The 11,863-nt window shown below is 48.6% G+C and overlaps 2 protein-coding genes across 4 annotated transcripts; one reads left to right on the forward strand and one right to left on the reverse strand.

The window, feature by feature from the left end:
- Nucleotides 1–46: 46 nt before the first annotated feature.
- mtmr11 (myotubularin related protein 11) lies at nt 47–9,473 on the forward strand. 3 transcript variants are annotated; one of them, XM_088387089.1, is made up of 17 exons: nt 47–249; nt 3,525–3,594; nt 4,065–4,201; nt 4,281–4,350; nt 4,423–4,562; nt 4,631–4,715; nt 4,838–4,985; nt 5,246–5,333; nt 5,525–5,613; nt 5,700–5,827; nt 5,991–6,069; nt 6,309–6,379; nt 6,604–6,776; nt 6,859–7,029; nt 7,153–7,371; nt 7,649–7,990; nt 8,482–9,473. In XM_088387089.1, the coding sequence occupies exons 1-17, from the start codon at nt 208–210 to the stop codon at nt 8,800–8,802; spliced, it is 2,373 nt and encodes a 790-aa protein (XP_088243215.1). In that variant the 5' UTR covers nt 47–207; the 3' UTR covers nt 8,803–9,473. The 3 variants fall into 3 exon arrangements, with proteins under 3 accessions (XP_088243215.1, XP_088243214.1, XP_088243216.1); XM_088387088.1 differs by lacking the exon at nt 47–249 and adding an exon at nt 1,105–1,560; XM_088387090.1 differs by lacking the exon at nt 47–249 and adding an exon at nt 1,107–1,560 and having other exon boundaries at nt 7,682–7,990.
- LOC148392495 (uncharacterized) lies at nt 9,464–11,124 on the reverse strand. Its single transcript, XM_088387091.1, has 2 exons — nt 10,858–11,124; nt 9,464–10,127 (listed from the first exon to the last, which is right to left on the reverse strand). The coding sequence occupies exons 1-2, from the start codon at nt 10,923–10,925 to the stop codon at nt 9,782–9,784; spliced, it is 414 nt and encodes a 137-aa protein (XP_088243217.1). The 5' UTR covers nt 10,926–11,124; the 3' UTR covers nt 9,464–9,781.
- Nucleotides 11,125–11,863: the final 739 nt, after the last annotated feature.

An 11,863-nucleotide genomic window follows, 5' to 3' on the forward strand; every position in this document is an offset into this window, starting at 1 on the left:
TTGGATCCGAGATATCCGAGAGCCTTATGTAATATTGAAGGGCAAAAATTCCAAATCCTGACGTTCCTCTCCATGATCGTCGTCGCACACGAGAAAGAAAGAAAGACTCACGTGTGCACCAGCGGGACGGTTGGATTAGAGCAACTTTTACTTTCTTGTCTCTGAAGTGCTTTGTTGCCCTTCGCGAGTTTCTGGACTTTTCTTTGCATGAGAGACGAGGAGCCAGACATGCCGAGGGCTCGCAAAAAGGTAGCAAACCAAGAGAATTTTGGCACATCACTTTATTTTCTTCCCAAGTCAGTTAAACGAAAGCATAAAAAAAAAAAAAAACTTGGCTGATGATTTTCATATGCGCGTGGAACTAGACTCGGATGATGTTCAAGGAGGGAGGAAGGAACCTGAGAAAATAATTGAGTCCAGAACCTCTCGACTGCCAGCCAAACATGTTATAACCACTAGGTCATAGTGCTGCTGTCATTTTATTAATACAAAAATACAACGAAAATATTTCAATCTATACATAAACATTTAGATAACTAGTTCAAAGATAACTAGTTCAACATTTATTTTTTTATTAAATTATTTCAGTATTTAATATGAGAAATAAAATCATTTTACTTAAATTTTACTTGACACCAAAGCACTTTTGTATTACATAAGCAATAACTAATCAAGTTGGCGATAGGTAATTGTCATCAAGGTGCCACCGGAGGGCGCCAAAACATTTTTGTGTATGAGACAGAGCTTTGTCCAGAGTTTTCCAGCAAATAATGGAGGATAGTGAGGATAAACTGTTTGGGGAAATGAATGAATGAAAGGTTACCTAAACGAATCTCTAAACAATCAAATACTGGACTCCAAATACTCCTGCCTTCACTCTGACTTGTAACGTGAAACTCACATTCAAATATGAAATGTAATTGTTTTACATTTATGCTATTATCATGATACAAAACTTGTTTTCTATTGTGGCAGTGGTACACCTCCAGCATTCACACAATCAATTAGATGTTCATTTGTAATTACTTTTTTTTTTTGGGTTGCGTTTTTTGGTAAGAAAAAAAAAACATCACCGCCCCGTTATGCCTTCACTTCCGGGTGTGGTGCCCCTTTAAGGAGCTGGACGTGTCTTTTCCCCTCAAGTGTTCTGGCCAAGAAGGCGTCAACAGCCAGCCAGCGAGTGAGCTGTTGTCGTGTGCGGATGGAGCAGCAGCAACCGACGACGACGCTGCCGAGAGTTTCTTGCGCTTTGTAGTGTTTTTGAGCGTCCATGGTGATGTGAAGAGTGGCGGTATCGTCGGCGGGCGCGGGCTGCGTGCGAAACGCCGCCGGTGTAAACAACGCCGGAGGATGACCACCGGAGACACATTTCGGAGTCACATTCATATTTTTTTTTTGTCGCCCCCTCCTTTTTTTAATCACTACCTAACACGGAGCGCAGACGGTTTTAGCGACACTTTTTATTTGTCCTTCAACAACGGATGTCTTTGAGGATTTCCAACCATGCTGACTGGATCTAAAAGCACGTTCAAAGTCCGACAGATGGGGACGGACATCAAGGTAAGCAACTGGCCAACTCCATCCAGCGAACCAACTTGCGTGGAAAAAGTGTTGTCGGGCAGTAACTCTTGCGTAAATAAGAATAAAGTCTGTTTGCAAATGTCTTATTCTGATTAAAAACAGCTCATCCTTTTGCTTTCATGAATGCGGACAGAAATTGGAGGTTTTACTCTGAAAGGCTCCGATACAGACCATTTCGACCAGTTTTAGTTCGACAAGGTCTCTTAACAATATTTTAAAACGTTCTGTGAAAATTTGTGAATTTATTTGTTGGCTTGTTGCACCTCAGTTATAAATGTGAATGTGTAGTTGCGTACTTTATATGGGGGTATGTACAAAATATTTGTGTGCTTATTAGGATGTGTGTAAACGTGCAATTGTGTGTGTGTGCACGCACGCGTTTGTGTGTATACACTGTAAATACATTTGTATATATTCTATATGTTGGTTTATATCTGTGCTCAAATGTTTGTGCCTGGATGCATGATTTCTGGTGATTTTATTGTTACGAATCAGCTGTTGGAGCAATTGAGCTATTGGGAAGTGTGAGTTGCCTTTGTAGCTTCCACTTCCATTTGTGTTTGTTTGAGAGACCAAGAAGCAGGATGAGTCAGAGGCCGAAGAAGGCAAGCCGTCCAAGTTCCTTCTTTTCTTCTTCCTCTGTGGTTATTTTCAGCAGCCGCGGGGGAAACGCTAACAGATGCTTGTCTACGCAAGCCTTTGGCATCCGCGCGTGCGCTCAGCGGAGGAGGGAACGGGACACATCTGGCCGGCGTCGTCATGGCGACTGCAATCGAGCAATTTTGCAAGCATTCGATTACCTTTGTAAATGAGATGTGGCGAGCTAATCTGCTGCTTTCGTCTTATGCTAATATGGCGTGTCACGTGATTTGGGAGACGCCGACGTGCACGCGCAAGCTTGCGTGGAGGCGAATTTTGTCCCAGATGGCTTTGCATGTTTAATTTCCCCGTGCTGAGCCCGAGACGCTAATTCTTTGTCTTGAATGAGCCACTTCTATTATTTTTAGAGTTCACTGTTTTTCCTCAAACACTTTGCAAAAATTGAGCTACATCTGCTGGATTTTTTAAAAAAGTTTTTTTTGTGATACCCCAAACTGTCAAAGGAAACAGAAAAATAACTGCAACCATCAAAGTCCCAAAATGGAAGCCCATGCTGCAGCCTTCTTTGATTTTACTTTGAAGTCGAGTTTCGACTTCTTAATCAGCATCAGCATCTGAGCTCCCCTGATAAGACTTTCATCCTCCCCCTGGAGAGTGTTTTGGCGCAGCAATGAGAGCAGCTTTCCGCTCCCTCTTTTGCTTTATTGATAGGCGGAGGGCCAATAGATAAAAAGCAGCTGTTAGCGCCGTCCGGGGAATCTTTGGAGCGTAAAAAATGACTGACGCCCTTCAAGAGCCAATTAGGCACCACTAAAGAGATTTGCGCTTGACTTGAGCTTGTAAGAAGTTTGTTTGGTGTCCAGCTGGATTTGATTACAGGGAGAACACTGAAGCTACTATGAAATGTGGTCTTGAATGAACAGACTTACATTGTAATGGCACTTTGGCTAACGAGCACTGGATTTCGGATTGGGTTTCATTGTGCAAAATTAATATTCCATCCATGTTTTTTTTATTTTAAAAACAGTATCAATCTAAACTTCTACAGCCAAACGATTGTGTGACCACCCAAAGAATCAAACCGTGGTGTTACGAGCGTCGCCGTCCGTAAAATGGCGATTTTCGCTCATAAATGCAAAAGCGCCTCTCGCTGGGACTTTCTAGTAAACTTGAGTGGCTCCAGATGTTCCGGCAATGGGGGAGCTGTGGTTATATCTTTGTGGCTTTGGATTTTACTAAGAAATCATTACGACATCATTAGCAACTCGACTAACTGTATTGCTCAGTGACCTCGTTAAATAGTTGCTCTTGGAGATTGTGATGGAGGGTCTTTGTCTCCACAGGAGCGGATGCTGAATCAGAGCAGGATGAGCGCCAGGGGTGGAGATGTCTTCGGACTACGTTGTCTTCCAGGTATGGAGCGCAAACCTTTTACTCTAGTTCACCTTTGTTCATTTGTTGTTTCTCCGCCTCGTTTTCACATGACCTTCAGCAGGAGGCCTTGTCCTTATCTGGCGACAAGGGGCTTATCTTATTTAACGAGAGACCTGGAATTTTTCTCTTTCACACACAAGCCAATGTTGGAATTTTTGAACACCAGAGGGTTTTCACCAAACGTGGCGCATTCTAACGGGTTGTGATAGTACCCGATACGAGATGAATGGAACGAGATGCGAAGGAGGGGAAGGCCTCACAAAATTGAGCCTTTTCCTGTTTGGGCTTTAGATTTCCTTCAAGTCATGATGAAGTGAGCTCGGTTCCGCCAGGGCCGTACAATTCCACATTGGGACGGAGTTTTTTAAGTGTTTTTTGTCATTGTGTTGTTTTTGTCTGTTGTTCTGCGTGCAGCGTTTGACCTCAGCCCCTTTGTCCACCGTTTACAGGCGAGTGCGTGCTACAGAGGGCCGTCATGGTGAGGAAGAAGTTAACGGCGAGGGAAGGGAGAGGCTGGCTGTCAGGAACGCTCTTCTGCACGCAATTCCGAGTGGCCTTTGTGCCGCAGGACGCCCCCAAAGCCGACGTCAGCGCAATGCATCATGACAATAAGATGAGTCAAGATCGGCATTGGCAACAATCCACAAAATAATCTTCTGTTGCAGGACAATGCTGAGCCGATCCTTTTGGGTGATCACGACATCGCTTTGGCATCGATCGAGAAGGTCGTCGTCGGTGAGTGAAGGAAACTTCAGTTGCAAAGTGTTGACGTTGTCAATAACCCCCCCCCCTCTCTTGTTTGCATAGTGGGCCCAAACCGGACCAAACTGGTGAGCCCCAACACTTGGCTCAAGTTCACTCCAGAGGAGCTGGTGCTTTACTGTCGCGACCTACGAGTCATCTGCTTTCTCTTTGACCGCCTCACCCCTGATGCCCAAGTCATCGAGGTGTGCGTCATACCCGCGTGTGTTCCTGCTGTCCTCGCAGGCTGACTGTCTCGTCTCGTTTTTTTTAGATCACGCATAGCATTGCCAAAACCTACCAGCCTCTCAAGCCGGGCTCCATGTTGTCCTTCCAGAACGCCGCCCTCGGTAGCGTAGGTACGGACGCTCGGCTGTCGTTGAAATAATACGAACGCCTTGGCTGAAAGAAGCCTCCAAAAGCTTTACTCCATTTTGTACCCGGGTACACGCTCCGGCTGATCAGTGTTTGCTCGTTGCAGAAATGAAGCAGTTTCTAAGCAACCGGCGACGGGACGCCCACATGAACTGGCACGAGACTGCGGCCGAATGGGAGCGGGAGCTGGAGCGCTGCGGTGCCACCGGCTGGAGAGTCAGCTCCGTCAACGACCGCTTCGAGATGGCCACCAGGTAGGATCGGGTCCCGCCAGTCCGCCCCACACTCAAGCCACCATTTGGGCTCTTGTGCATTTAAAAGACAAAAACGACATGGCCATAATTAAGAGTAGCGCCCCGTTAGCTTAGTGTTAATCCAAGTAGCAGCGATTGCAACACAAATACTGGAACCTTTCATGAAATTATCTTTTGCTTTACCTGTCAATATGGACTTTTTTTTAATTGATTGAAACGTGTTTTATCTCCTTTTTTTTGATGCCTTTTTGTTTCTTTAGTCTTCCGAGGTTCATTGTTGTCCCGCAGAAGGTTCTGGACACGGAGTTAAAGAAAAGCTTTGCCCACTTCAATGACGGACGCATCCCTGTGAGTCAAGTTCTGCCTCGCTTGTTGTTGGTGCCTCATGTCAGTCCCAATTTAAGGAATGAGCGAGCTTGCCTTCAAAGATTTGGTCAAGCGTTTGTTTCTCTTTCTGGTTGAGGAGGACATGAGAGGGAGTTGTTTTTTGCGCCTGAATGGGTCCGTCGGACTGATTTGCGATTGTGTTGTTGGGACAGCGCTGGTGCTGGCGCCACCCGCGCGGCAGCGACCTCCTGCGCATGGCCAGCTTCCAAAACAACATCTACCACGAGAAGGACGACATCAGGTGCGCCCCAAGTCTTGGCGCAGTTGCCGTTTGGTTGGTTTTTGTTCATCGCATGCTAGCAACAGTAATACGTGTGTGTCGCTTAGAAACCTGGAGCTCATCCTGTTCGGCTGCCATTCGTCCGTGTGCGTGGTGGTGGAGCTGGGCGAGGAGCTGCCCTCGCCGGCCGACATCCAGCTGGCGCACGGCCGCTTGCGAGCGCTCTGTCTCGGAGGTGGGTGCCGCCGCGCGTAAACCTCTGCTTAATCCCGTTTGCCAACGAGCAAGGTTAAGATACGCTCGGGCAACAAAGGTTATGACATGCAGAATATGAATCTTTTTTGAAGAAGTCTGATGTTTCTTCCCGGTAGGGTAACTTGAGTGTTTTTCCTGTGCAGACATTTCCACCTCTGTGACTGTGCCTGATGACAAGTGGCTGTCCACACTGGAAGCAACTCGCTGGCTGGACTACACAAGGTAACCGCCATCTTCATCATCATCATCTGCCTCAATAGGAAATTACAAACGGACCGCAGATATTGTTGAAGAAACGTTCCAGACCCGCACACAATAGCTGAGAAATGCATTTTATAGATCAGGTTATATGTCCACCCCCCCCTCAAGTAGCAATGAGTAAAAATTGAGAGATGGATGGATGCACGTGTGGTGCGATGACAGCCAATAAAGCTCGCGCATTGTCTCCCATGCGCGCGTAGGTGGTGTCTAAAGAAAGCTTCGGAGGTGGCGTGCTTGCTGCGCAGTGGTCACATGACAGTGGCGTTGCAAGGTGAGTCACGTGAGACGCTCCACTATGCCGACGTGGGCCGTCTCAATTATTCGTACAACAGTTGCCCAATAAATTGCAGAAGGGCTGGATATCACAAACTTGGTTTCTGCCCTTTTAGTTTGAACTAGTACATTGGCAACTTTGGAAATGACAACAGCTTGCACCCTTGATCTCGTTTGTCACAAAGAAATGCTTTCAAAGGTGTCTTTTTTTTGTGTGTGCAGAGGCGGAGGACCGAGACATGAGCTGCTTGGTGTCCAGCCTGGTCCAGGTGATGTGCGACCCCCACTGCCGCAGCTGCCTGGGCTTCCAGAGCCTGGTGCAAAAGGAGTGGGTAGCAGCGGGACACCGCTTCTACAGCCGCACCAACTTTCATCGGGACAACGACAAAGAGGAGGTGAAAAACAAAGCCAATGAAGAGAGCTGCTGGCCAGATGCTCACCTGCGTGCGTGTATGTTGTGGGCACGCGTGTCCTCAGGCTCCTGTCTTCCTGCTCTTCCTGGACTGCGTGTGGCAGCTGTGGTCGCAGTATCCGGCACGCTTCCAGCTGACAGACGACTTCCTGCTGGCGCTGCACGACAGCGCCCACCTGCCGCTTTTCTCCACCTTCCTGGCCAATTCCCAACGGGAGAGGTGCAGACGCACGCAGGTACTGACAACACCCCACCTCACCTGCCGGTCCTCCTCGTTCCACCAATATCTCTGCTCTCAATTCCTTACTCGCTCAAACGGCTCCTTTTGCCACCTGTGGCCCCGCCCTCCCCCCCCGCAGAACGTGGGCCAGTGCTACACGCCCGTCAACGGCTGGCGAGAGCCGCTTCACCCGGATAGTAGCCTGGAGCCGCCCGACCCGCCGCTGCCACCCGTGTGGGATTGGTCACTGCAGTACTGTGAGCAGCGACAGGCGGCGTTCACGCAGCCCGTTGCGCAGACGCCGGCGCTGGCACCCCTGCTCAACGGAAACCTCAACAGCCAGCTGGACGCACGCCGGGTAAACCCTGTGCAACACTGACACCTAATGGCCATATTCAAACATGTCAGATGACCACAATGCGTGGGGACTTGTAATAAACAGGCATGGATTGGCTCTTAAAAAGAACATTTACTTTTTAATTTGTATGAAATGAACACAATTTTATGAGGTATAGAATTTGGGGGTCAGGAAAAATGAATTGATTTTGGAATAAAGCCCATCATTGAAGGAAATCTAATCTGATTGTGACCTCAATGATGAAGGCTCCCATTTTTCTTTTCTATTCCCCACTGAGACTATTTTGCCATCCTCTTCTGGCCTCCCCCAGCCCAGCGACGCCATTCCCGGCTCCGTGTTCCTCCTTTCCCGGGGCGTCTTCTCATGTCCTGTCAACCTGCTCCCCTGGCGTGGGGGCGGCGCAGGGGGCAGCATTTCGGGCGTATACCGCAAAAGCCACCGCAGGGCGCCATCCTGCGAGAGCGTCCCTGGGCTGGAGAGGCTCCTGAAGGCCCTCTCCCTGGCCGACACCCCTGTCAAGCCTGAGTCGGACCCCTACGAGCCCTTGCTGCCCCTCCTCATGGGTCCCTGCGTGGGACTGTGGAGGGAGTGTTACCACCGGGGAGCGCTGCATGCTCAGGTACATGGACAGCTGGAAATTGTTGAACCAGATTCAGCAAAACAACCAACACATTCTGCTCTTTTACATTTGGGGTAGAATTGATGAAGAACAAAAAAAATTGACCTTTTACAATTACTACATATTAGCATTATTGTTAGAAGCTGGTTGGCCCCTGAATCAAATGTAGCTGCGAGCCTCTGAGCCGGTTCGTTCAGAGCTTTGATCACAAACACATCGAGTATCTGAACGTCGTTTTCATCCGTCAATCGGTGACAAGTCTCTTGGGTGCCGTCTCCATGGCGACGTGAGCGGCGAGTGGGTGCCTTTCTTTTGAGAGGAGTAGATTGACGGACAATAGGAGGATATCCGCTCAAATGTTGCTTCTGATGGAAGCTTCCAGAGCATCAATTTGGTTTTCTGCAACAACAAAAAAAAGCAGACCTCAAATTTGCTTTTTTCTCGACTAATAGACGCCGTGCCTCAATTAGTAACGCTTGTTGCTCCGGCAGGCCTTCTCGCACCCGCTCAGCGCCAATCACCGTCACCCCCTGGAGCTCTTGGCTGGGGAGGTGCGGCGCCTTCAGGAGCAGCTGGCCCAGCAGCACCCCGCCGATGACTCGCAGTCAGCCCACGACGCCAACCTCAACCACAACGCCAACAACAGCAGCTTCCTCTTCTCCGGGTCTCCTGGAGCAGCCGCCATTGCCACTCCGGCGTCCAGACAGGCGCCCAAAGAAAATGCAAACAAGCACACCTTTCTCTATGGGCACGCTTCGGACACCAGTCCGGGTCGCGCCAACTCCAAATTGACCAAAAGTGACGCAAGTTAATCACGTGGCCCACAACGTCAAGGCCAAAACTACCAAAAGCAGCAGATTCTCTTCTTTCACCAGGGAAAAAGAAGGTTGCTCTCTTTTTCCATTTGGGAGTGGTCAGCAGTAGAACTTGGCTTGCATCCGCACCAAGAAGCGGAGCAAGGAACCATTTTGTGCACTGAACCTGTTTGTGCAACCACCACAGTGATTTTGGCGCCAATGTTTTTTTTTTTTTACTTCCCAAAGTGGAAAAAAAACAAAGACATTTTCCACTCGTTGCAACAATTTCTTGTTGGACACAGGATTAGGTACAACCACCTGCATATAGGGCAGGTGTACCTAATGAAGAGACTGTTGCTTTGGAGCTTGTATCTGAAGAGGAGGTGAGCTGCACCCACTGTGGAATTTGGGGCATGAGAGTTATTTTGGTATTCAGCAGCGGCGGCGGCCCACCCACGTGCCGGCCGCTCACTCGCTTGCGCGCGCACACCGGCACGCTTATCCTAAAGTCCAATTTCTGTTCTTGGACCAAATATAGTATTATCTCTTCCAAACTGGCCACTGGTGGATAGAAATCGTATTATTAGGTACCGTGACCAAATTAGCGAGTGTACATTTCGTGTTTGTGTCAGATTTTTTTGTCCCGAGTTTCAGAAATAAAAAGCAGCACTTGGACTTCTGCAACACACAGTTGACAAACTTTATTCATGTTTTGCTTCAAGAAAATAAATACGGTCCGGAACAGTTAAAAAGTAGCACGGCACTCACTCACTGTACAATCGGTGGTCGTTTTTTGGTCACAACTGGACAAGGCGTATCAAAACAACTCAAAACAGTTAAATGCATTTTGATGTCCAACTGTAAAATGTGCCGAGTCGCTGTTCACTGAAGCACAACACATGTTCGGTGGGTGCGCATGAACGAAGATGGGTGCGCCTTTCCTTGACACTTCCGCACGCAACGAGTTTTCATTGTCACAGTTGATCCCGGAGCGTCATCCCCACCAGCCGACGGGCTCTGCCCGTCCGACGCCGGGGCCCCGGAAGCACCCCAGTGACAACGACGACAAGGACGAGGCTCCCGGTGCCCCCAGCTGACCCAGGGACCTGCACATGGGACAAGGGTAGTCGGGGAGTCCCTCGATGTCCCGGAAGGCTAAGTTCACGATGTGCTGGCAGCAGGCATCGCAGTAGAGGTGGCCGCACGACAGGCGCTTGAGGCGCGCCTCGTAGCTGATGCAGCACTGGCAGTGCGGTGCCTCGGGGCCCAGCGACAGTGAGCCCGTCAGCGAGCTGCTGTCCAGGCTGCCCGGCTGGCTGCTGCTCAGCTTGCCGGCGGACCTGCCGGCAGAAGGCCACTACTGGTAAGGTCAATATAACTGCTCTATGTTTATTTGTCATACGCAGTCAAAAACAGTAGCGCTCAAGTTTTGGGTCGTCTCTCTCCACTTTGACCAAGAATATTAGCTCATCTGAGTTTGTAATGTCATTTTAATCCAAATATCAGATGCTTAGGACATTTACACATGAGCGATCCAATCTATCAAATTCGCTTGAAACTAATTACCCACCCGAATAATGAAGCATTTTTATTTGTCAGAATAATATAGCGATTACAGCGTAAAGAGAAGGAACAAGCCATTTCAATCCCTCACATAAACCTTAGCAATAATAAACAATATGAACAAGTTCAATTTGTATAACACTGGAGACGAGCAAAAGGAAGAGACGTTTAGATTACAACGAGCAAAAGCTGGGCTCAATTAGCGCGATCTATAACGTCACGGTAAACCTCGAATTTCACAAAGTGCAACAAATGTCAAAAGGAAGACTATTTTTCCACATGTCCACTCAAAAAGGTGACATAGCACAGGAGGGTGCGTGAAATCGTACGGATTTCCCATAGCAGCTTGTTGCATTAATGGTCGAGAATGAAAATAACAATAATAATCCCAAAAATGGCAACTAAACGGTGAGATGCCCTCGATGCAACGAGACGTTACGAAAGGATCCTCCGGTGCGCGTGCAAATGATTAGAAAATCCATTTTGAAAATGGCAATCAATCATCACCTGCTGGACGACGACGATTTGAAGCAATCAAAGCTGAGCGCGGCGAGGATCCGCCACAGAAGGTCCATCGTGTCCACAGCCACCAGCCCTCATGCTGCCGCCGCCGCACATGCGCGCAGCCTCATCATCATCACCACCACCATCATCATCCGCGTCATCATCATCATCATCATTAGGCTTCGACACGGCGGTGGCGGTGGCGGTGGCGGTGACCGGCTGAGAAGTTCGACAGACCGACAGACAGTGCGTGCGACTAGAAGTCAAGCCAGAGTGGCGCATGTGCGATTCTGACCACCAGGGGGAGAAGGAGGGACCGAAAGGAACATGTCGTCATTGTCGTGCACTCCAGTAGAGAGGACCCTGAGGTGCGCGCGAATTGCCGTTCTCTGACACAAGATTCAAGAGTTTTTTATTCGCCATGTTTGAGCGTGCCAAACAAGGAATTTGACTTTGGTAAATCACAGCCTCTGTTCAACATTTAGGTGACTAACAACAACACTCAGGACATGTGAAAAATGGAAGATATTCTCAAACATCCCCTGATCTTAAACTCCCAAGAGGGCAAGGAAAAACTCAAAACTCTAGCTAGTGGAAATGAGAAACCTTAGAAGAGACAACAGATGGGAGGGTCCCTCTTCTAGGATGACCAGGCTGCAATGGATGCAGAGAGGACACATAGTACAAACAGTGTAGACAATTCAAAAAAGGTGTGGAGAGCAGGATGTTATTGCACAGTAATGACTCTGAGACTCTAAGAGTGATGTGAGTTCATCAGAGCCACAGCCTGGGGGAAGAAGCTGTCTCTGTGTCTGCTGGTTTTAGTGTGCAGAGCTATATAACGCCGTCCGGAGGGGAGTAGTTCCAACAGACTGCAACCTGGGTGAGAAGGGTCTGTAGAGATGTTACTTGCACGTTTCCTGGTCCTGGACAGGTACAAGTCTTGGACAGATGGGAGGTTGATTCCAATTATCTATTCTGCAGTCCTTATTGTCCAAGCTGACTTTTC

Source organism: Syngnathus floridae, chromosome 10 (genome assembly GCF_059516105.1).
Source record: "Syngnathus floridae isolate MCC-2025c chromosome 10, RoL_Sflo_1.0, whole genome shotgun sequence".
NCBI lineage: Eukaryota > Metazoa > Chordata > Actinopteri > Syngnathiformes > Syngnathidae > Syngnathus > Syngnathus floridae.